Source organism: Bombina bombina, chromosome 11 (assembly GCF_027579735.1).
Source record: "Bombina bombina isolate aBomBom1 chromosome 11, aBomBom1.pri, whole genome shotgun sequence".
Classification (NCBI taxonomy): Eukaryota; Metazoa; Chordata; class Amphibia; order Anura; family Bombinatoridae; genus Bombina; species Bombina bombina.
Window position 1 is genome coordinate 168,285,963 of NC_069509.1, and position 23,668 is coordinate 168,309,630.

Below are 23,668 nucleotides of genomic sequence, written 5' to 3' on the forward strand. Positions count from 1 at the left end.
TAGAATGGGGCTGTTAGATTCATAGTATGAGTCCGCCCATATCCTGGGTTCTCCTCGCAGATAGGAGATCATAGTCAAAACCTTTAAATGGTTGGTGGGATAAGTCTTTGGTTTGAGTGTGAAAGTGAGCAAACAGGCATTTTTGAACTGACGATAAGTTCTTCTGTCCCCAGAGAATAAATCAGGACTGGATATTTGTGGCTCAGGATGAGTGTCTTGTGATGGTGTTTTGTGTCCTATGGAATCTCTAATGACCTTTCTTAGAGTTTCATTTTCTATTTGTAAACTGTTCATAGCTTGACCTAATTGGTCCACCTTCTGTGACAGTTCATAAACCACCTGTGGTAAATCCACTGGATCCATCTTACTGGCTTAGTGATTCTGTAATGAATTAATTCACTGTATCAATTCAATCCTTTGTATGGATCACAACTGTGGATGATAGGTTTTGTATCACTTAGCTGTAAATTAACATATGGATAAATGTTAATTTTAGGGCACAAAGTGAGTTTATATTGAATTCACAAACTTGGATTAATCTGTGAATAGGTGAAGAATCTCTCACTATGTTTATACTTGCAAATAATAAAGTATAAATTTCCACACTGGAAAAATAGCAATGAAGATTTTATGCTGGTAATATAATTCTAAGTACAGCCAAAATGTTTAGGAAACCACTGAGACCACACTACCTGCATATAGAGATTAGCAGGAAAATGTTCTGTAGCAGCAGAGTGTGTGAATCAGTGAGACAGGCTGAGACAGAATGGTAGAACAGCTGATATGAAATCTGCTTGTAAGCTGAGCCGTCTGGAATAGTTGTGATGTCACTGCTTAGGAATGTCTTGCTGTGAGCAGCTCCGTGTTTGCTGAAACTTGCAATGCAGACTGGCAGTTGAATTAGAGGTAAACAGCTTACCGGGAATTGTAACAGTATCAATCTTGCAAATTGTGACAAGCAGGTCACGCTGTTGTAGTGTCAATAAATCACTTGATAAACTTCAGCAGTAGCGGAGCAGAAGTAGCAAGTTCTGCCTAGGCAGAAAGCAATCCAGTTTCCTTGTAGAAATTCAGGTTAAAGATTTAGGAATAAACTTTCTAAGGTTTGAAATAGCTGGAGCACAAAACATGTGCAGGGAGCTCAGTTAGGTTGATTTCTTAATCACTAAGCACCTGGCTGGCCTCAAGAGTAACTTTAAATAGGGTAAGGGGTTGGCCTGAGTTTGTAAAGGTGGTATAGAGAGATTACAGCCTTTCTGTAAAGGTGGAACAGAATTCCTGACATGAAGATGGTGCCGCCCTGGAAGAAGATCTTCACCGCCTGGATGAAGACTTTGCTCCACCTGGAAGAAGATGGGTGTCCGGACTTCAGGAATGGTGAGTACATATTTTGGGGTTAGTTTTGTTTTGCAAAATCCATAACTACTGGTCTTTGATTGCGGAATGGATCATTGCTGTATAAGCTATAACGCTAACTGAATAGCCACAACTTGTAATACGGGTGAGCTGAATATTCCACACTCAAAAGCCATTTTTAAATGAGGAATGGATCATTGTGGTATAGGCTAAAACACTAGCGGTATAGCCGTACAGCCGCAACTTTTAATACGGGTGAGCTAACTATTCCGTGCGCATAGACCAATTTTTCAGCGGTATAGCCGTACCGCACAACTTGTAATCTAGGTCAATGAAAGATCTGAAATTGAATTTAAGTAGGTTGAATTAACAGATAGAACATATTTTGTTAGTTCCACTTGCTTGAATACATTGTGAGTACTTTGAATATGAGCATTGAATCGTATTCTTTTGTTTTAGCTAGTTTAGCCTTTGTGGAAGTTAATTCTAGCCTGTCTTGGGTACAAAATAGAATCTGTTTATAGACAAATTACAATAACTCTATTCTGAACTGCACATGAAGATTTAGCTGTAGTTTAACAAAACACTAATCCAGTTTCCAAAGATTTATAAAATTCCATAAGTATATAAATGTGCCATGGAGACAGTGCTTAAGAAAATGTGACAATACATCTCATGCAATGGCACCTGCTAGATACAGACGGCAATTTAAATATGACACATTTTCTTCAAAACAGCCAGCAAAGTGTTCTGTATAATACTCTATGTATGATTTATGAATATATGTTTGTAACCTTACAGTGTGGATTGTGGATTTAATTCCAATGTGAAAAGTTCACCTGAATAGCGTAGTAAGTCAGCAAAACATTAAAGCCAAGAATACAAGTGGAGCATGTATAACAGTTCACATATGACAGACGGCACACACCTGATGCACGTGATGGAGGGCTACTGCAAACGCCACTCTGTAATGTAGTAACAACTGAAGTCCACAGCACCAATAATTTGAAGGAAAATGGTTTTGCAAGTATTATAGCATTTATTTATCCTTTACAACTTCATACAGCATAGACACCCAGCAGCAAATGCAACGTTTCGGGCGTTAATCCTTACTCATGCAAAACCATTTTCCTTCAAATTATTGGTGCTGTGGACTTCAGTTGTTACTACAAGAATCCAAGTGGAGAGCTACGGATAGAGCAGGACTGCAATAACAATGCTATTTGAAGTATTTCTTAACGTACCTTTAGCTTTATGGCAGTTGGCCTAGCGCACCGTCAAGTTAGCACACACGTGAAAGTCAAAAGAGGCTTTTGTAGCATGCCCCATAGAAATTTATGGAGAAGAGGCGTTAGCGAGGCTACTATATCCAACCTCCAGATGTTAGCGCCTGAGACTTTTGCGCACTATTGATTTAACTTGTGCGCTGTTGGGGCTTAATAGCGCTAATACTTTTTTCCCTTCACTTATAAACTAGGCCTATGTTAAGTGATATGAAATATACCAAAAACTTTCTTATCATTCTATTTGATTAAAGTGCACTATATGGTAGTACTACATGATAGGATGTAAGGAGATTTTTTTACTCCTTGTAGACCTGCAAAAATGGTGGAGCATCAGCAGGTTAAGTGGAGATGAGAGGAGGCAATTTAAATGGACATAAAAGTACAAAAAACAAATGCTCTTATGTGTTAGATCATTTTATAAATGTGCCATTTCTTATACATAGATATGTGTTTACCCCTGCAAAGTGGTTAAATACATAGTTAAAATCGTCTCTAGAGTAACAATGCACTACTGGGAACTAGCTGAACACATCTGGTGGTGAGCCAATGACAAAAGGCATATGTGTGTATCTACCAGTCACCAATTACTAGAGATGTGAATTGCCAAAAATAACATAATTTATGTAAGAACTTTCCTGATAAATTCATTTCTTTCATATTGGCAAGAGTCCATGAGCTAGTGACGTATGGGATATACAATACTACCAGGAGGGGTAAAGTTTCCCAAACCTCAAAATGCCTATAAATACACCCCTCACCACACCCACAATTCAGTTTAACGAATAGCCAAGTAGTGGGTGATAAAGAAAGGAGTAAAAAAGCATCAAAAAAAGGAATTTGGAAATAATTGTGCTTTACACAACAAATCATAACCACCATAAAAAGGGTGGGTCTCATGGACTCTTGCCAATATGAAAGAAATTAATTTATCAGGTAAGTTCTTACATAAATTATGTTTTCTTTCATGTAATTGGCAAGAGTACATGAGCTAGTGACGTATGGGATAGTAATACCCAAGATGTGGAACTCCACAGAAGAGTCACTAGAGAGGGAGGGATGAAAATAATAACAGCCATTTTCCGCTGAAAAAATTAATCCACAACCCAAAATATAAGTTTATTCTCATAAATGAAAAGAAAAACTTAAACATAAGCAGAAGAATCAAACTGAAACAGCTGCCTGAAGAACTTTTCTACCAAAAACTGCTTCTGAGGAAACAAATACATCAAAACGGTAGAATTTAGTAAATGTATGCAAAGAAGACCAAGTTGCTGCTTTGCAAATCTGATCAACTGAAGCTTCATTCTTAAAAGTCCATGAAGTGGAGACTGATCTAGTAGAATGAGCTGTAATTCTCTGAGGCGGGGCCTGACCTGACTCCAAATAAGCCTGATGAATCAAAAGCTAACCAAGATGCCAAGGAAATGGCAGAAGCCTTCTGACCTTTCCTAGAACCAGAAAAGACAACAAATAGACTAGAAGTCTTCCTGAAATCTTTAGTAGCTTCAACATAATATTTCAAAGCTCTTACAACATCCAAAGAATGTAAGGATCTCTCCAAATAATTCTTAGGATTAGGACACAAAGAAGGAACAACAATTTCTCTATTGATGTTGTTAGAATTCACAACCTTAGGTAGAAATTTAAATGAAGTCCGCAAAACTGCCTTATCCTGATTGAAAATCGGAAAAGGAGACTCACAAGAAAGAGCAGATAATTTGGAAACTCTTCTAGCAGAATAGATTGCCAAAAGGAACAACACTTTCCAAGAAAGTAGTTTAATGTCCAAAGAATGCATAGGCTCAAAAGGAGGAGCCTATAAGGCCTTCAAAACCAAATTAAGACTCCAAGGAGGAGAGATTGATTTAATGACAGGCTTGATACGGACCAAAGCCTGTACAAAACAGTGAATATCAGGAAGCTTAGCAATCTTTCTGCGAAATAAAACAGAAAGAGCAGAGATTTGTCCCTTCAAGGAACTTGCAGACAAACCTTTATCCAAACCATCCTGAAGAAACTGTAAAATTTTAGGAATTCTAAAAGAATGCCAGGAGAATTTATGAGAAGAACACCATGAAATATAAATCTTCCTAGAAACAGATTTACGAGCCTGTAACATAGTATTAATTACTGAGTCAGAGAAACCTCTATGACTAAGCACTAGGCGTTCAATTTCCATATCTTCAAATTTAATGATTTGAGATCCTGATGGAAAAACGGACCTTGAGACAGAAGGTCCGGTCTTAAAGGAAGTGGCCAAGGTTGGCAACTGGAAATCCGAACAAGATCAGCACACCAAAACCTGTGAGGCCATGCTGGAGCTACCAGCAACACAAACAAATGTTCCATGATGATCTTGGAAATCACTCTTGGAAGAAGAACTAGAGGCGGGAAGATATAAGCAGGCTGGTAACACCAAGGAACTGCTGACGCATCCACCGCCTCCGCCTGAGGATCCCTGGACCTGGACAGGTACCTGGGAAGTTTCTTGTTTAGATGGGAAGCCATCAGATCTATTTCTGGAAGACCCCACAGATGAACAATCTGAAAAAAACACATCTGGATGGAGCGACCACTCCCCCGGATGTAAAGTCTGACGGCTGAGATAATCCGCTTTCCAATTGTCTACACCTGGGATATGAACCTCAGAAATTAGACAGGAGCTGGATTCCGCCCAAGAAAGTATCCAAGATACTTCTTTCATAGCTTGGGGACTGTGAGTCCCACCCAAATGATTGACATATGCCACAGTTGTGATATTGTCTGTCTGAAAACAAATAAACGGTTCTCTCTTCAACAGAGGCCAAACCTGAAGAGCCCTGAAAATAGCACAGAGTTCTAAAATATTGATTGGTAACCTTGCCTCTTGAGATTTCCAAACCCCTTGTGCTGTCAGAGATCCCCAGACAGCTCCCCAACCTGAAAGACTTGCATCTGTTGTGATTTTAATCGTCTCTTGTCTGTTAGAGACAGAGTCATGGACACTGAATCTATCTGGAAACCTAAAAAGGTGACCCTTGTCTGAGGAATCAAGGAACTTTTTGGTAAATTGATCCTCCAAACATGTCTTTGAAGAAACAACACTAGTTTATTTGTGTGAGATTCTGCAGAATGTAAAGACTGAGCTAGTACCAAGATATCGTCCAAATAAGGAAACACCTCAATAACCCGTTCTCTGATTACAGAGAGTAGGGCACCGAGAACCTTTGAAAAGATTCTTGGAGCTGTCGCTAGGCCAAATGGAAGATCAACAAATTGGTGATGCTTGTCTAGAAAAGAGAATCTCAGAAACTGATAGTGGTCTGGATGAATCGGAATATGAAGATATGCATCCTGTAAGTCTATTGTGGACATATAGTTACCTTGCTGAACAAAAGGCAGAATAGTCCTTATAGTCACCATTTTGAAAGTTGGCACTCTTACAAAACAATTCAAAATTTTCAGATCCAGAACTGGCCTGAATGAATTTTCTTTCTTTGGGGCAATGAATAGATTTGAATAAAACCCCAGATCCTGTTCCTGAAACGGAACTGGTATGATTACCCCTGAAAGCTCCAGGTCTGAAACACACTTCAGAAAAGCCTGAGCCTTTACTGGATTTGCTGGGATGCGTCAGAGAAAAAATCTTCTCACAGGAGGTCTTACTCTGAATCCTATTCGGTACCCTTGAGAGACAATACTCTGAATCCATTGATTTTGGACAGAATCTGCCCAAATACTTTGGAAGAATCTTAATCTACCCCCTACCAGCTGAGCTGGAATGAGGGCGGCACCTTCATGCAGACTTGGGGGCTGGCTTTGGTTACTTAAACGGCTTGGATTTATTCCAACTTGAAGAAGGTTTCCAATTGGAACCAGATTCTTTGGGGGAAGGATTGGGTTTCTGTTCCTTAATTTGTCAAAAGGAACAAAAACAGTTAGAAGCTTTAGATTTACCCTTAGGTCTTTTATCCTGAGGCAAAAAAACTCCCTTCCCCCAGTGACAGTTGAAATAATTGAATCCAACTGAGAATTAAATAAAATTATTACCTTGGAAAGAAAGAGATAGTAATTGAGATTTAGATACCATGTCAGCATTCCAATATTTGAGCCACAAAGCTCTTCTAGCTAAAATAGCTAAAGACATAGATTTAACATCAATTTTGATGATATAAAAATGGCATCACAAATAAAATGATTAGCATGTTGAAGCAAGCGAACAATGCTAGACAAATCAGAATTTGTTTCCTGTTGCGCTAAACTTTCCAACCAAAAAGTTGATGCAGCTGTAACATCAGCCATAGAAATGGCAGGCCTGAGAAGATAGCCAGAATATAAATAAGCTATCCTTAGATAAGATTCAAGTTTCCTATCTAAAGGGTCCTTAAAGGAAGTACTATCTTCCATAGGAATAGTAGTAAGTTTGGCAAGAGTAAAAATAGCCCCATCAACTCTGGGGATCTTTTCCCAAAACTCCAAACTAACTGCTGGCAAAGGATACAATTTTTTTAAACCTTGAAGAAGGGATAAAAAAAGTACCAGACCTATTCCATTCCTTAGAAATCATATCAGAAATAGCATCAGCAACTGTAAAAACCTCTGGAATAACCACAGGAGGTTTTATAAAACAGAGTTTAAACGTTTACTAGTTTTAATATGAAGAGGACTAGTTTCCTCAATATCCAACGTAATTAACACCTCTTTTAATAAGGAACAAATATACTCCATTTTAAAAGACCTTTTACGTTTATTAGAAGGCGGGATAGCAGACAAAGCCTTCTGAATCGCATCAGCAATAAAATCTTTTATATTCACAGGGATATCATGTACATTATATGTTGAAGGAATAACAGGCATTGTACTATTACTGATGGATACATTCTCTGCATGTAAAAGCTTATCATGACAACTATTACATACCACAGCTAAAGATATAGGCCCCAATTTATCAAAGGTCTTGCGGACCTGATCCGACACTGTGGATCCGGTCCGCAAGACCTCGCTAAATGCGGAGAGCAATACGCTCTAAGCATTTAACATTGCACCAGCAGCTCACAAGAGCTGCTGGTGCAACGCCGCCCCCTGCTGACTCGCGGCCAATCAACCGCCAGCAGGGAGGTGTCAATCAACCCGATCGAATACGATCGGGTTGATTTCCGGCGATTCCTGTCCGCCTGCTCAGAGCAGGCGGACAGGGTTATGGAGCAGCGGTACGGAGCTTGATAAATATGGGCCATAATCTCCACAAATTTACAACAGATACACTTAGCTTTGGTAGAACTGTTATCAGGCAGCAGGGTTCCAACAGTGGTTTCTGAGAAAGGATCAGATTGAGACATCTTGCACAAGTAAGAGAAAAAACAGAATTTATGTTTACCTGATAAATTTCTTTCTCCTACGGTGTATCCGGTCCACGGCTTCATCCTTACTTGTGGGATATTCTCTTCCCCTACAGGAAGTGGCAAAGAGAGCACACAGCAGAGCTGTCCATATAGCTCCCCTCAGGCTCCGCCCCCCCCCCAGTCATTCGACCGACGGTTAGGAGAAAAAGGAGAACCATAAGGTGCAGTGGTGACTGTAGTTTACAAAAAATAAATTTAAACCTGACCAAAATGCCAGGGCGGGCCGTGGACCGGATACACCGTAGGAGAAAGAAATTTATCAGGTAAACATAAATTCTGTTTTCTCCTACATTGGTGTATCCGGTCCACGGCTTCATCCTTACTTGTGGGAACCAATACCAAAGCTTTAGGACACGGATGAAGGGAGGGAACAAGTCAGGTAACCTAAACGGAAGGCACCACTGCTTGCAAAACCTTTCTCCCAAAAATAGCCTCCGAAGAAGCAAAAGTAATAAATTTGTAAAATTTGGCAAACGTATGCAGTGAAGACCAAGTCGCTGCCTTATAAATCTGTTCAACAGAAGCCTCATTCTTGGAAGCCCATGTGGAAGCCACAGCTCTAGTAGAGTGAGCTGTAATTCGTTCAGGAGGCTGCCTTCCAGCAGTCTCATAAGCCAACCGGATGATGCTTTTCAGCCAGAAAGACAGAGAGGTAGCAGTCGCCTTTTGACTTCTCCTCTTGCCAGAATAGACGACAAACAAGGACGATGTTTGTCGGAAGTCTTTAGTTGCTTTTAGATAAAACTTTAAAGCATGAACCCCATCAAGATGGTATAACAGACGTTCCTTGTTAGAAACTGGATTAGGACACAGAGAAGGAAACAACTATTTCCTGGTTGATATTCTTATTGGAAACCACTTTTGGAAGAAAACCAGGTTTGGTACGTAAAACGACCTTATCTGTATGAAACACCAGATAGGGTGAATTACACTGCAAAGCAGACAATTCAGAAACTCTTCTCGCAGAAGAAATAGCTACAAAAAAACAAAACTTTCCAAGATAGTAACTTAATATCTATGGAATGTAGAGGTTCAAATGGAACCCCTTGAAGAACTGAAAGAACTAAATTTAGACTCCATGGAGGAGCCACAGGTCTGTAGACAGGCTTGATTCTGACTAAAGCCTGTACAAACCCTGAATATCTGGCATGGCTGCCAGACGCTTGTGTAACCAAACAGACAGAGCAGATATCTGTCCCTTAAAAGAACTAGCTGACAGACCTTTCTCCAATCCTTCTTGGAGAAAAGATAGTATCCTTGGAATCCTAATCTTACTCCATGAGTAACCCTTGGATTCGCACCAGCAAAGATATTTCCGCCATATCTTATGGTAAATTTTCCTGGTGACATATTCACCAGGTCTGCATACCAAGTCCTGCGTGGCCACGCAGGAGCTATTAGAATTACCGAAGCCTTCTCCTGCTTGATCCTGGCTACTAGCCGGGGGAGAAGGGGAAACGGTGGAAAGACATAAGCTAGATTGAACGACCAAGGCGCTACTAAGGTATCTACCAATGTCGCCTTGGGATCCCTGGACCTGGACCCGTAAAGTGTAGCTTTGAAGTTCTGACGTGACACCATCAGATCCAGATCTGTAATGCCCCATAGCTGGGTCAGCTGAGCAAAAAACCTCCGGGTGGAGTTCCCACTCCCCCGGATGGAAAGTCTGAAGACTCAGATAATCCGCTTCCCAGTTGTCCACTCCTGGGATGTGAATTGCTGATAGATGGCAGGAGTGATCCTCTGCCCATTTGATGATCTTAGATACCTCCCTCATCGCCAGGGAACTCCTTGTTCCCCCCTGATGATTGATGTACGCAACAGTCGTCAAGTTGTCCGACTGAAAACTGATGAATTTGGCCTCCGCTAGTTGAGGCCATGCCTGGAGCGCATTGAATATCGCTCTCAATTCCAAAATGTTTATCGGGAGAAGAAATTCTTCCTGAGACCATAGACCCTGAACCTTCAGGGACTTCCAGACCGCGCCCCAGCCTAAGAGGCTGGCGTCGGTCGTGACAATGATCCACTTCGGTCTTCGGAAACTCATTCCCTGAGACAGGTGATCCTGAGACAACCACCAGAGGAGTGAGTCTCTGGTTTGCTGGTCCATCTGAATCTGTGGAGAAAAATCTGCATAATCCCCATTTCATTGTTTGAGCATGCACAGTTGCAATGGTCTTAAATGAATTTGAGCAAAAGGAACCACGTCCATTGCCGCAACCATTAGTCCTGTTACCTCCATGCACTGAGCTATGGAGGGTTGAGGAATGGATTGAAGAACTCGACAAGTGTTCAAAAGTTTTAGTTTCCTGACCTCTGTCAGAAAGATTTTCATTTCTACCGAGTCTATTATTGTTCCCAGGAAGGGAACCCTTGTGAACGGGGACAGAGAACTTTTTTCTATGTTCACCTTCCACCCGTGAGAAAGGCTAGAACAATGTCCGTATGAGCCCTTGCTTTGTGAAAAGACGACGCCTGTATTAATTGTCGTCTAGTTAAGGTGCTACTGCAATGCCCCTTGGCCTTAGCACCGCTAGAAGGGACCCTAGCACCTTTGTGAAAATTCTCGGAGCAGTGGCCAATCCGAAGGGAAGAGCCACGAACTGGTAATCCGAATGCTTTCCATTTGGAATGATGGAACTCTGAGTAATTGGTTTAGGATCTTTAAATCCAGAATTGGCCTGAAAGTGCCTTCCTTTTTGGGAACTTCAAACAGGTTTGAGTAAAATTCCAGTCCTTGTTCTGCTGTTGGAACTGGGTTTATCACTCCCATTTTTAAAAGGTACTCTACGCAATGTAAGAATACCTGTCTCTCTATCTGGTCTAAAGATAAGCGAGACAAGTGGAACCTTCCCCTTGGAGGAAGGTCCTTGAATTCTAGAAGATACTCCTGAGAGACAATTTCTAGTGCCCAGGGGTCCGGAACATCTCTTGCCCAGGCCTGAGCAAAGAGAGAAAATCTGCCCCCTACTAGATCAGGTCCCGGATCGGGGGCTACCCCTTCATGCTGTCTTGGTAGCAGCAGCAGGTTTTTTGGCCTGTTTACCCTTGTTCCAGCCTTGCAATGGTTTCCATGCTGGTTTGGGCTGGGGTGCGTTACCCTCTTGCCTAGTGGCTGTAGAGGTAGAAGCCGGTCCGTTCCTGAAATTGCGAAAGGAACGAAAATTAGACTTATTTTTAACTTTGAAAGGTCTATCCTGTGGAAGGGCATGGCCCTTTCCCCCAGTGATATCTGAAATAATTTCTTTCAACTCTGGCCCGAATAGGGTCTTACCTTGAAAGGAATACTAAACAATTTTGTTTTGGACGACGCATCCGCCGACCACGATTTTAGTCAAAGCGCTCTACGCGCCACTATTGCGAAACCAGAATTTTTTCGCCGCTAATTTAGCTAACTGAAAAGCGGCATCTGTAATGAAAGAATTAGCCAACTTCAGGGCGTGAATTCTATCCATGACTTCATCCTAAGAAGTCTCCTTCTGGAGCGAGTTTTCTAATTCCTCAAACCAAAAAGCCGCTGCAGTGGTTACAGGAATAATGCAAGAAATTGGTTGAAGAAGAAAACCTTGTTGAACAAAAATTTTCTTAAATAAACCTTCTAATTTTTTATCCATAGGATCTTTGAAAGCGCCACTGTCTTCTATTGGTATAGTTGTGCGCTTAGCTAGCTTTGAAACTGCCCCCTCTACCTTAGGGACCGTCTGCCACGCGTCCCTTCTGGGGTCAACAATGGGGAACATTTTCTTAAATATAGGAGGGGGGACAAAAGGTACACCTGGTTTCTCCCACTCCTTATTCACTATATCCGCCACCCTCTTAGGTATCGGAAATGCATCAGTGTGTACTGGGACCTCTAAGAATTTATCCATTTTACATAATTTTTCTGGGACCACCAAAGGGTCACAATCATCAAGAGTAGCCAGGACCTCCTTAGTCTTAATGCTTTGAAAAGATTGCACACAAATTTTCAGATCAATTAACCCCTTAATGCACACTTTTTTTACTGAAACATCAAAAAAAACATGAAATAAACATCCGATTTTAATGAAATTTTCACCACAGAGTCTTAATGCTTTGAAAAGATTGCACACAAATTTTCAGATCAATTAACCCCTTAATGCCCAAACCGGAGCTAATAACAGTTATTAATCAGTTAACACACTACAGTAATAGCAACAGCTTTCACTGTAGCCTTTTACCTTCATTAGGGATTATTTTAGCAGGAAATAAGCCTCCCTGGAGTCTTTTATGATGCTTCTTGACTCCCCACATGAAGCTGCATGGATTGCCTAGGCAAAAACAACTGCACAATTTAGGCCTAAAAATTAGGCCTCCTCCCTCTTCATTCTAGAGTGGAGGGGCCTTTCTGACTAGATTTAGGTGTCCAAATAAGTGCCAGGCCGAAATTAAACCCCAAAAGTGTTTTAAAGTCTGAAAAAACACCTTATTTATAGTGAAAAACATGCTAAAAAGCAATCGATTTTAAAGCCCACAATAGTGTCAACCAGCATAGAGCCCTAAATATAAGCCATCATTTTATACAGAGTCTATTAGAAAAAAATGGCTCACCAATCCCAGAGGGAATTTCTGACAGTCTTCTAGCATTACATGGTCTTGTTAGAAAGATGACTGATCATACCTGAAGCAGTTAAGCCTGCAAACTGTTCCCCCCAACTGATGTTCTCTAGTTAACAGTCCTGCGTGGGAACAGCAATGGATTTTAGTTACTGGTGCTAAATTCATACTCCTCTCAACAGAAATCTTCATCACTTTCTGCTGTAGAGTAAATAGTACAAACCGGCACTATTTTAAAATAACAAACTCTTGATAGAAGAAATAAAAAACTACAACTAACACCACATACTCTTTACCACCCCTGTGGAGATGCTACTTGTTCAGAGCGGCAAAGAGAATGACTGGGGGGGCGGAGCCTGAGGGGAGTTTTATGGACAGCTCTGCTGTGTGCTCTCTTTGCCACTTCCTGTAGGGGAAGAGAATATCCCACAAGTAAGGATGAAGCTGTGGACCGGATACACCAATGTAGGAGAAAAACAACATATAAAGCAAAATTATCAATTTCCTTATATGGCAGTTTCAGGAATGAAAAAAAATGCAAATAGCATAGCCCTCTGACATACAAAAAGGCAAAAGGCACATAGGAATGGGGTTTTAAATAATGAAATTTTTTGGCGCCAAGTATGAAGCACAACGCAAAATTAAATTTTTTGGCGCCAACAACATCCAGAAATGACACACTTGCGTCATTGCAGATGCAACCTTGTGCAAGGAACTCGGCATCAACGAAGACGCTGGAAATGACAAACTTGCGTCACCGGACGTACCTTTGCGGCAAAAAAATTCTTGCACCAAGAATGACGCAATAAACATCAGCATTTTGCGCCAAAATTTAATGAAAAAGCATTCAATTTGAAAAAAAGACTAAACCCCAGGTAAGAAAAAATATTTTCTTAAATATGTTTTTTCCCAAATATAAAACTGTATAGTCTGCAAAAGGAAATATACATAAACCTGACTCATGGCAAATATAAGTACAATACATATATTTAGAACTTTATATTAATACATAAAGTGCCAAACCATACTTACCAAAAGACACCCATCCACATATAGCAGATAGCCAAACCAGTACTGAAACAGTTATCAGTAGAGGTAATGGAATATGAGAGTATATCGTTGATCTGAAAAAGGGATGTAGGAGATGAATCTCTATGACCGATAACAGAGAACCTATGAAATAGATTTCCCGCAAGGAAAACCATTGCATTCAATAGGTGATACTCCATTCACATCCCTCTAACATTCACTGTACTCTGAGAGGAATCAGGCTTCAAAATGCTGAGAAGCGCATATCAACGTAGAAATCTAGCACAAACTTACTTCACTACCTCCATAGAAGACAAAGTTTGTAAAACTGAATTGTGGGTGTGGTGAGGGGTGTATTTATAGGTATTTTAAGGTTTGGGAAACTTTGCCCCTCCTGGTAGGATTGTATATCCCATACGTCCCTAGCTCATGGACTCTTGCCAATTACATGAAAGAAATGTGGTTGTTCGAATATTTGTTGGCTGCACTATTTTGTAGTCAATTTGCTTTAAATGAAAGGAATACTGAATATTTGTGTTAAACAAATGTAAATGTTCCATAGCTATAGGTGAAAAAGTTCACTTGTAGCTCTTTAGCGCACTGGAGAGCACTACTAATAAGAAGTTTAGTGCAGCGGCTCTCAGGGCTTGTGCTAAAGGAGAAAGTCCATTAGTGCTGGTCTTGGGAGCCGCCGCACTAAGCTTTCTATTAGCATGGACAAGGCTCTGTGAAGAAGAGGAGCGGGTTAGCGCGGCTCTCCAGCATGGTAAGTATTTAATCCCTTAAATGAAATTTAAAAAAATGAATGAATACTGAATGAAATGACTGAATAATTTCTTTAAATTTCGTAGGTGCATTCATTTGGATATTCATTTTTTTAAATCAAATCGAATATCCATTTTTCCTTACAAATTGTAATCTGTAATGAAATGAATGCACATCTCTACCAATCACTAGCTAGCCCCCAGCAGTGCATAGCTGCTCTAGGCCTACCTATGTTTTTCAATGAAGGATACCAAGAGATCAAAGTAAACTGGATAACAGAAGTAAACAAAAAAAAAAGTCTCTTAAAAACTCTCCATGAAAGTATAAATGTTTGGCTTCCATTTCCCTTTTAATAATGTCACCATGTTGGTTTGATTTAAAACAAATGTATTTACATGATTATAGATACTTTGAAAATACATAAGTAACACTAAAGGTGTTTTCCTATACATCCTACACACTGTCTATGTGGCTAAATGAGGTGTTTGCCTGGGATGGCATTGTCGGTATAAAATTATATTTTTCTTTCACAGAACAACTAAAGCTTACAGGTAACAGATAGCCATATTAGTCTCACTGCATTATGTGTAATTGGAGGTTTAGGAATATGTACAATAACAATATAACTCTAGCACTACATAAGGTACTTACTTATTTCGCAATATGGTCCGCGAATCCAGACAATGACTCTGAACTAGCTCTTTAAATTCAGCAGGAAGAAGAGGCAGGTTGCCAGAGAGCAGTTCTTGAGTTCGAACAAACCTTAAGTCATCAAACCTGAAGATTGACAAGAAATGCAAAGACGTTGGCAACTTCAAACCACTATCTGTAGCACAAATGCCATGTGTCACAGGGATGAAACACTATTCTTCACTAAGTATGACATTTCAAAAGCTATTTCAGTTACTACCTCTAGCTGAAGGGATAAAAAAAAAAAAAGATTATTTCCTGCATTTTATGATCAACTAAAGGAATAGTTAAAGGGACACTGTACACTAGATTTTTCTTTACATACATGTCTTGTAGATGATACATTTATACAGTCTATCTGATAGTGTTTTTGTAAAAATGTATAGTTTTGCTTATTTTTAATAACATATGTACTATCTAACATTAGAATAGTCCTTTATTATTTTATATGTAATATCTTCCATTAGAATGTTCCTTCATTATTTTATAAGTAATATCTTCCATTATAATGTTCCTTTATTATTTTATAAGTAATATCTTCCATTATAATGTTCCTTTATTATTTTATATGTAATATATTCCATTATAATGTTCCTTTATTATTTTATATGTAATATATTCCATTATAATGTTCCTTTATTATTTTGTATGTAATATATTCCATTATAATATTCCTTTATTATTTTATATGTAATATCTTCCATTAGAATGTTCCTTTATTATTTTGTATGTAATATATTCCATTATTATGTTCCTTTATTATTTTATATGTAATATCTTCCATTAGAATGTTCCTTTATTATTTTGTATGTAATATATTCCATTATTATGTTCCTTTATTATTTTATATGTAATATCTTCCATTAGAATGTTCCTTTATTATTTTGTATGTAATATATTCCATTATTATGTTCCTTTATTATTTTATATGTAATATATATATTCCATTAGAATGTCCCTTTATTATTTTATATGAAATATATTCCATTAGAATATTCCTTTATTATTTTATACGTAATATATTCCATTAGAATGTTCCTTAATTATTTTATATGTAATCTATTCCATTAGAATGTTCCTGTTATTATTTTATATGTAATATATTCCATTAGAATGTTCCTTTATTAGTTTATATGTAATATATTCCATTAGAACATTCCTTTATTATTTTATATGTAATATATTGCATTAGAATATTCTTTTATTATTTTATATGTAATATCTAACATTAGAATATTACTTTATTATGTTATATGTAATATATTCCATTAGAATATTCCTTTATTTTATTTGTAATATCTAACATAAGAATATTTCTTTATTATTTTATATGTAATATCTTCCATTAGAATATTCTGTTATTATTTTATATGTATTATCTTCCATTAGAATTTTCCTTTATTATTTTAAATGTAATATCTTTATTTATAATATTCCTTTATTACTATTTTATATGTAATATAGTCCATTAGAATATCCCTTTATTATTTTATATGTAATATCTTCCATTAGAATATTCTTTTATTATTTTATATGTAATATCCTCCATTAAAATATTATATTATTGTTCTATTTGTAATATCTTCCATTAGAATATTTCTTTATTAATGTATATGTAATATCTTCTATTAGAATATTCCGTTATTTTTTTTTATATGTGTTATGTTCCATTAAAATTTTCCCTTATTATTTTAAATGTAATATCTTCATTTATAATATTCCTTTATTACTATTTTATATGCAATATATTCCATTATAATATTCCTTTATTATTTTATATGTAATATCCTCCATTAAAATATTATGTTATGGGGGGGGGCGGAGACAGCCCTGCATCTGAGCGGTCGCACTCTACATGAGCTCCGGCTATAATTTATAGATTTTTATCTTATTGACTGCTCAGAGCAGGTATCTACACACTGATCGAGAACAGCACATGAGGCAAAGCACCTAAATCAGTTAAGGAGACACGGGAGGCAGCTACAGTACCATATTCAGCGACATTTATTCACAAAGAACAGCACTGTGCTTACACTACAGGCGCCATCTTGGGGCGCAGACCATCCTACAACTTCACCTCTGATGGCAACCGGGAACAACAGGGACCTTGTAACCTCTGCATAATGGAGAGAAACCCTTTGCCCACAGAAATTGCGGATCGGCTAGCAGCCTTTGGGCGGCAGATGGACAGATGCTTTGAAGATTTATTACTCTCCTTGCACCCGGAGAACTGCAGCGCAACCATTACAACAGAGACACTGAAAGCTGAGACGCGCACCCAGCACAGCACTCCGGACCCTCAAGTCCCCACTCAGTCTGACAGTGCTGCCGCCTATACTACGCCAAGGTCTTGTCAGGGATCCCTGTTAGACACAGCACCACCGCTTGTGCCGACGCAACTTTCCACCGTACAGCAGCCTACACCTAGGCCCTCGGTAGAGGGATCTCACTGTGCTATTCAGTTCCCGCTGGAGACCAAGCAACGACAACTCAGCAAGCCTTGGTACATACAAGATCTTACCACAGTCGCTGGACCTACTGCCTACTGCAAACCCTTATCTAAGGTCAAGTGGAAGGCGGAAGACAGAGAGAATGTCCCGTACATGAACAGGCCGCAGGGGTTCAAAGATCTTATCCAAAAACCCCAGAAACCTCACTCGAGCCACAACAGATATGCCACAAGTCAGAAGCCTGCAATGGCCGCTGTGTTCTCAGCCCTCAGACTGGGAATAGGATAAACAGGACAGCTTCTCCCTCATACATGTCTACATGGCCTGTTTAACATATGTTATGAGGAGGAGACGCACTTACTTCAAAGGCCAATTTGACTTTGTTCCCCATCAGTTTGAACTATTGAAAATTAAGACACACAGAGCTGAATCATTTATTCTCCTTTTCTCATGAGAATACTGTTGCTCCACCTAAGCTTATACATAGTTATATCTTCACTCAGTACTACCCTAATGTTACGGGGAATACCCTATAAACACTCCTATCTATTACCTCATATGCTCCCCAGTATGGGACTACTCTGTAAAGGATTTTATTTTTCTCATAGCATGTCTACATCTCTACAAAGTCTTATAGGTATTTATTACTGCTGTTCATATTACCCTGTTGTTGTAAAAGTGACACACTTCCCAGAAGTTACTCCCACATATTTTCCTGAGAAGGAAGAGCAACATAGATATAGTAACTCCTGGAGCACTGTACAAATTAAGGCATTAATTATCTAGATACATATAACAAACACTTTTTTCTCTTAGCTGAACTATTTAAGACCTAAACCCTAGACATAACTAATAGCGTTTCTATTAAATGTCACGTGCACCAAAACTCCTTTATCTATTAATCCTAGGAGGTGCCATTCATAATTTCCCCCACTTAATAATGTCCCTCCTAACTTCTACTTTCCTGACACTCCTCTAATACTAGACAACACATGCCTCTAACAAGAGCCCACCTCCCCCTCCAATCCTTCTTTTTCCCTTTTCTCACCTTTTACCCCTCCCTCTTTTTCATCTCTTTAAAGCAGTTTTATTCTGCTGATCTTCCCTATCTTGCTATCCCAATCACTAGGCCCAAAAGTGGTCTCTTCAAATGCCAATTTCCTCTACCTATATCCATAAGCTCTTTGGGGGTTCAAAAGTAACTCCTCCTTTGCATAGAGGACCACATTCTAGTAAATAATTTAAAAATGGAGGTTCTAGGCAGGTGCCCACACAGATCTAATGTAATGTCTCTGTATTATTCAATAACTTTTGGTATGTTAATCACCCAGTTATTTTGATTGCATGGCATTTCATTAACATTGTATTTTCTTTACAACCTCAATAAAAAATTTATTACAAAAAAAAAATATTATGTTATTGTGTTATTTGTTATATCTTCCATTAGAATATTCCTTTATTAATTTATATGTAATATCTTCCATTAGAATATTAATTTATTATTTTATATGTAATATATGCCATTAGAATGTTCCTTTATTATTTTATATGTAATATCTTCCATTAGAATATTTCTTTATTAATTTATATGTAATATCTTCCATTAGAATTTTCATTTATTATTTTATATGTAATATCTTCCATTAGAATATTCCTTTATTATTTTATATGTAATATCTTCCATAAGAATGCTCCTTTATTTTTTTTACATGTAATATCTTCCATTAGAATTTTCCTTTATTATTTCATGTTAAATCGTCTCTTACTCTGTAAACCAGAGATGTTGCAATGACAGCATCATGGGGTTAACTATGAAGAGATGTTCCTCATTCCATTTGTAGGCATTTCTACAGGAAAGGTGCCAGGGAACCGGAGCTCGTATTACTCGATGAGGAAAACTGTGAGGGATGTTTGCTATGAAGAGTCTGTCTTTCTCTTCAGGATCCTTCAGGATATAATCAACTGGAAAATAAAAGTTGTCATCACAGATAGAATATATTAAATAAAGCTTTGAAACACCACTGATCATGTGTTACACATGACAAGGTGATAATACAAGACGTGTAAAAATAGAAGATGTTACCTGTCAGGCTCAGCACAAAATCGAATAAAACATCAAAAACAATTATTAAGAGACAACTGAACATTTTTTTACGATCAGACAAACCTTCAGCAAATGAAAAGTGTGTTTGTTTCTTTGGTTAAGTGAAACTCTACAAAACAAATATATATATAAAAAAATAGTTTTACGCGTACTCTAAGCTTAAAGGGACATGAAACCAAACTTTTTCTTACCATTTTCAAAAAAAGTTTCCAATTTACTTCTATTATAAAATGTGCTTTGTTCGCGTGTTATTCTTTGTTAAAGAGAGATATCTAGATAGGTAGCGTGCATATGTCTGGAGCACTGCATGACAAAAAATAGTACTGCCCTCTAGTGCTCTTGCTAATGTATAACATTGTTTCTAAACTGCTGCAGACACGTGTACACTCCTAACCTTTTGCTGGAGATAAAGATTGTAAGCTTCAGGATTACTAAAGGAAGAAGCATTTTAGGATTGTGGTCACTGAAAAAACACACTGATAATACCTCCCAAGATTCAGAAATCATTATCTACTGAAAAGAAGAGCAATATTTTGATTAACTCAAAATACAACAGTAATAGTTGTAAACGTATTATTATTCACTGACTGATAGGTACTTCCTACTAATGCTCACTGACTGATAGATAATTCCTACTAATGCTCACTGACTGATAGGTATTTCATACTAATGCTCACTGACTGATAGGTATTTCATACTAATGCTAACTTACTGATAGATACTTCCTACTTACACTAACTCACTGATAGGTACTTCCTACTAATGCTAACTTACTGATAGATACTTCCTACTTACACTAACTCACTGATAGGTACTTCCTACTAATGCTAACTGACTGATAGGTACTTCTTACTAATGCTGACTGACTGATAGGCACTTCCTACTAATGCTCACTGACTGATAGGTACTTCCTACTAATTCTAAACGACTGATAGGTACTTCCTACTAATGCTCACTGACTGATAGGTACTTCCTACTAATGATCACTGACTGATAGGTACTTCCTACTAATGCTAACTGATAGGTACTTCCTAATAATTCTAACTGACTGAAAGGTACTTCCTACTAATTCTGACTGATAGGTATTTCTTACTAATGCTAACTGACATATAGGTACTTCCTACTAATGCTAACTGACTTATAGATACTTCCTACTAATTCTAACTGACTGATAAGTACTTCCTACTAATTCTAGCTGACTGAAAGGTACTTCCTACTAATTCTAACTGATAGGTATTTCTTACTAATGCTAACTGACTTATAGATACTTCCTACACATTCTAACTGACTGATAGGTAATTCCTACTAATGGCTGATAGGTACTTCCTACTAATGGCTGTTAGGTACTTCCTACTAATGCTCACTGACTGATAGGTACTTCATACTAATGCTAACTGACTGATAGGTACTTCCTACTAATTCTAACTGACTGATAAGTACTTCCTACTAATTCTAACTGACCGATAGGTACTTCCTACTAATTCTAACCGACTGATAGGTACTTCCTATTAATGCTCACTGACTGATTGGTACTTCCTACTAATGCTCACTGACTGTTAGGTACTTCCTACTAATGCTCACTGACTGATAGGTACTTCCTACTAATGCTAACTGACTGATAGGTACTTCCTACTAATGCTCACTGACTGATAGGTACTTCCTACTAATGCTGACTGACTGATAGCTACTTCCTACTAATGCTCACTGACTGATAGGTACTTCCTACTAATTCTGACTGAAAAGTACTTCCTACTAATTCTGACTGAAAGGTATTTATTACTAATGCTAACTGACTGATAGGTACTTCCTACACATTCTAACTGACCGATAGGTACTTCTTACTAATTCTAACTGACTGATAGGTACTTCTTACTAATGCTCACTGACTGATAGGAACTTCATACTAATGCTCACTGACTGATAGGTACTTCCTACTAATGTTTACTGACTGATAGGTACTTCATACTAATGCTCACTGACGACTGATAGGTACTTCCTACTAATGCTAACTGACTGATAGATACTTCCTACTAATTCTAACTGACTGATAAGTACTTCCTACTAATTCTAACTGACTGAAAGGTACTTCCTACTAATTCTGACTGATAAGTATTTCTTACTAATGCTAACTGACTGATAGGTACTTCCTACACATTCTAACTGACTGATAGGTAATTCCTACTAATGCTCACTGGCTGATAGGTACTTCCTACTATTGCTAACTGGCCGATAGGTACTTAATACTAATGCTAACTGATGGATAGGTCCTTTCTACAAATTGTAACTGACTGATAGGTACTTCCTACTAATGCTCAGTGACTGATAGGTACTTCCTACAAATTGTAACTGACTGATAAGTACTTCCTACTAATGCTCACTGACTAATAGGTACTTCCTATTAATGCTCACTGACTAATAGGTACTTCCTACTAATGCTCACTGACTGATAGGTACTTCCTACTAATGCTCACTGACTGATAGGTACTTCCTGCTAATGCTCACTGACTGATAGGTACTTCCTAATGCTCACTGACTGATAGGTACTTCCTATTAATGCTCACTGACTAATAGGTACATCCTACTAATGCTCACTGACTGATAGGTCTACCTACTAATGCTAACTGTCTCATAGGTATTTCCTATTAATGCTAACTGGCTGATAGGTACTTCCTACTAATTCTAACTGACTGATAGGCACTTCCTACTAATGCTCACTGACTGATAGGTATTTCCTACTAATGCTCACTGACTGATAGGTACTTCCTACTAATGCTCACTGACTGGTAGGTACTTCCTGCTAATGCTCACTAACTCATTGGTACTTCCTACTAATGCTCGCTGACTGATAGGTACTTCCTACTAATTCAAAATGGCTGATAGGTACTTCCTACTAATGCTGACTGATAAGTACTTCCTACTCATTCTAACTGACTGATAGGTACTTCCTATGAATGCTAACTGGCTGATAGGTACTACCGACTAATGCTAACTGTCTCATAGGTATTTACTATTAATGCTAACTGGCTGATAAGTAGTTTCTATTAATGCTAACTGGCTGGTAAGTACTTCTTACTAATTATAATTGGCTAAGATGTATACGTCCTACTAATGCTCATGTTTAAATGTAATATAAACATTATTACACACAAAAATAATCTCAAGTTGATAAAAAATACACAATGCCAATCAATTAAAGTTTGCCATTTAATTTATATTTAAATGAACATAAAACCAACATTTTTCTTTCATGATTCAGATAGGGCATATAATTTGCAATTTAAATCTATTATCTCATTTGCTTAGTTCTTTTGGTATCCTTTGTTGAAAAGCATACCTTGGTAGGCTCAGGAGCTGGGAGCTAGTTGCAGATTGGTGACTGAACATATATTCCTCTTGTCATTCGCTTACTAATATCTATGGCTAACTTCCAGTAGTGAATTGCTCCTCCATCAATAAATGATATCAAGAGAATCAAGCAAAATTGACATTAGAAGTAAATTGGAAAGTTGTGTAAAAATGTATGCTCTATCTGAATCATAAAAGCAAAAGTTTGGGTTTCATGTCCATTTAACATGGATGATTTTCGGCTTAATTGTGTATGTCATTCCAAGCCATTCGACCAATAACCATTTGAATTAGTTAAGCCACTCAAATTAGGTATATAATAAATGGAAAATATGTTTTTACATTTGGATTGGGTAAACACATACGCCTAGATTTAGAGTTCTGCGGCCAAAGGGGTGCGTTAGCTACGCGTGCTTTTTTCTGGCCGCACCTTTTAAATACCGCTGGTATTTAGAGTTCACAGAATGGCTGCGTTAGGCTCCAAAAAAGGAGCGTAGAGAATATTTACCGCCACTGCAACTCTCGATACCAGCGGTGCTTACGGACGCGGCCAGCTTCAAAAAAGTGCTCGTGCACGATTCCCCCATAGGAAACAATGGGGCTGTTTGAGCTGAAAAAAAAACCTAACACCTGCAAAAAAGCAGCGTTAAGCTAACGCGGCCCCATTGTTTCCTATGGGGAAACACT

The 23,668-nt window shown here is 38.2% G+C and overlaps 1 protein-coding gene across 1 annotated transcript in view; it reads right to left on the reverse strand.

Annotated features, from left to right (window-relative positions):
• The window catches only part of DNAH3 (dynein axonemal heavy chain 3), a 611,780-nt gene that overhangs the window by 507,041 nt on the left and 81,071 nt on the right, over nt 1-23,668 (reverse strand). The window contains exons 7-8 of the mRNA XM_053694256.1: nt 19,299-19,494; nt 15,044-15,169 (exon numbers count right to left, since the gene is read on the reverse strand). Coding sequence (XP_053550231.1) covers nt 15,044-15,169; nt 19,299-19,494 — 322 coding nt within the window. The remainder of the gene's footprint in view (nt 1-15,043; nt 15,170-19,298; nt 19,495-23,668) is intronic.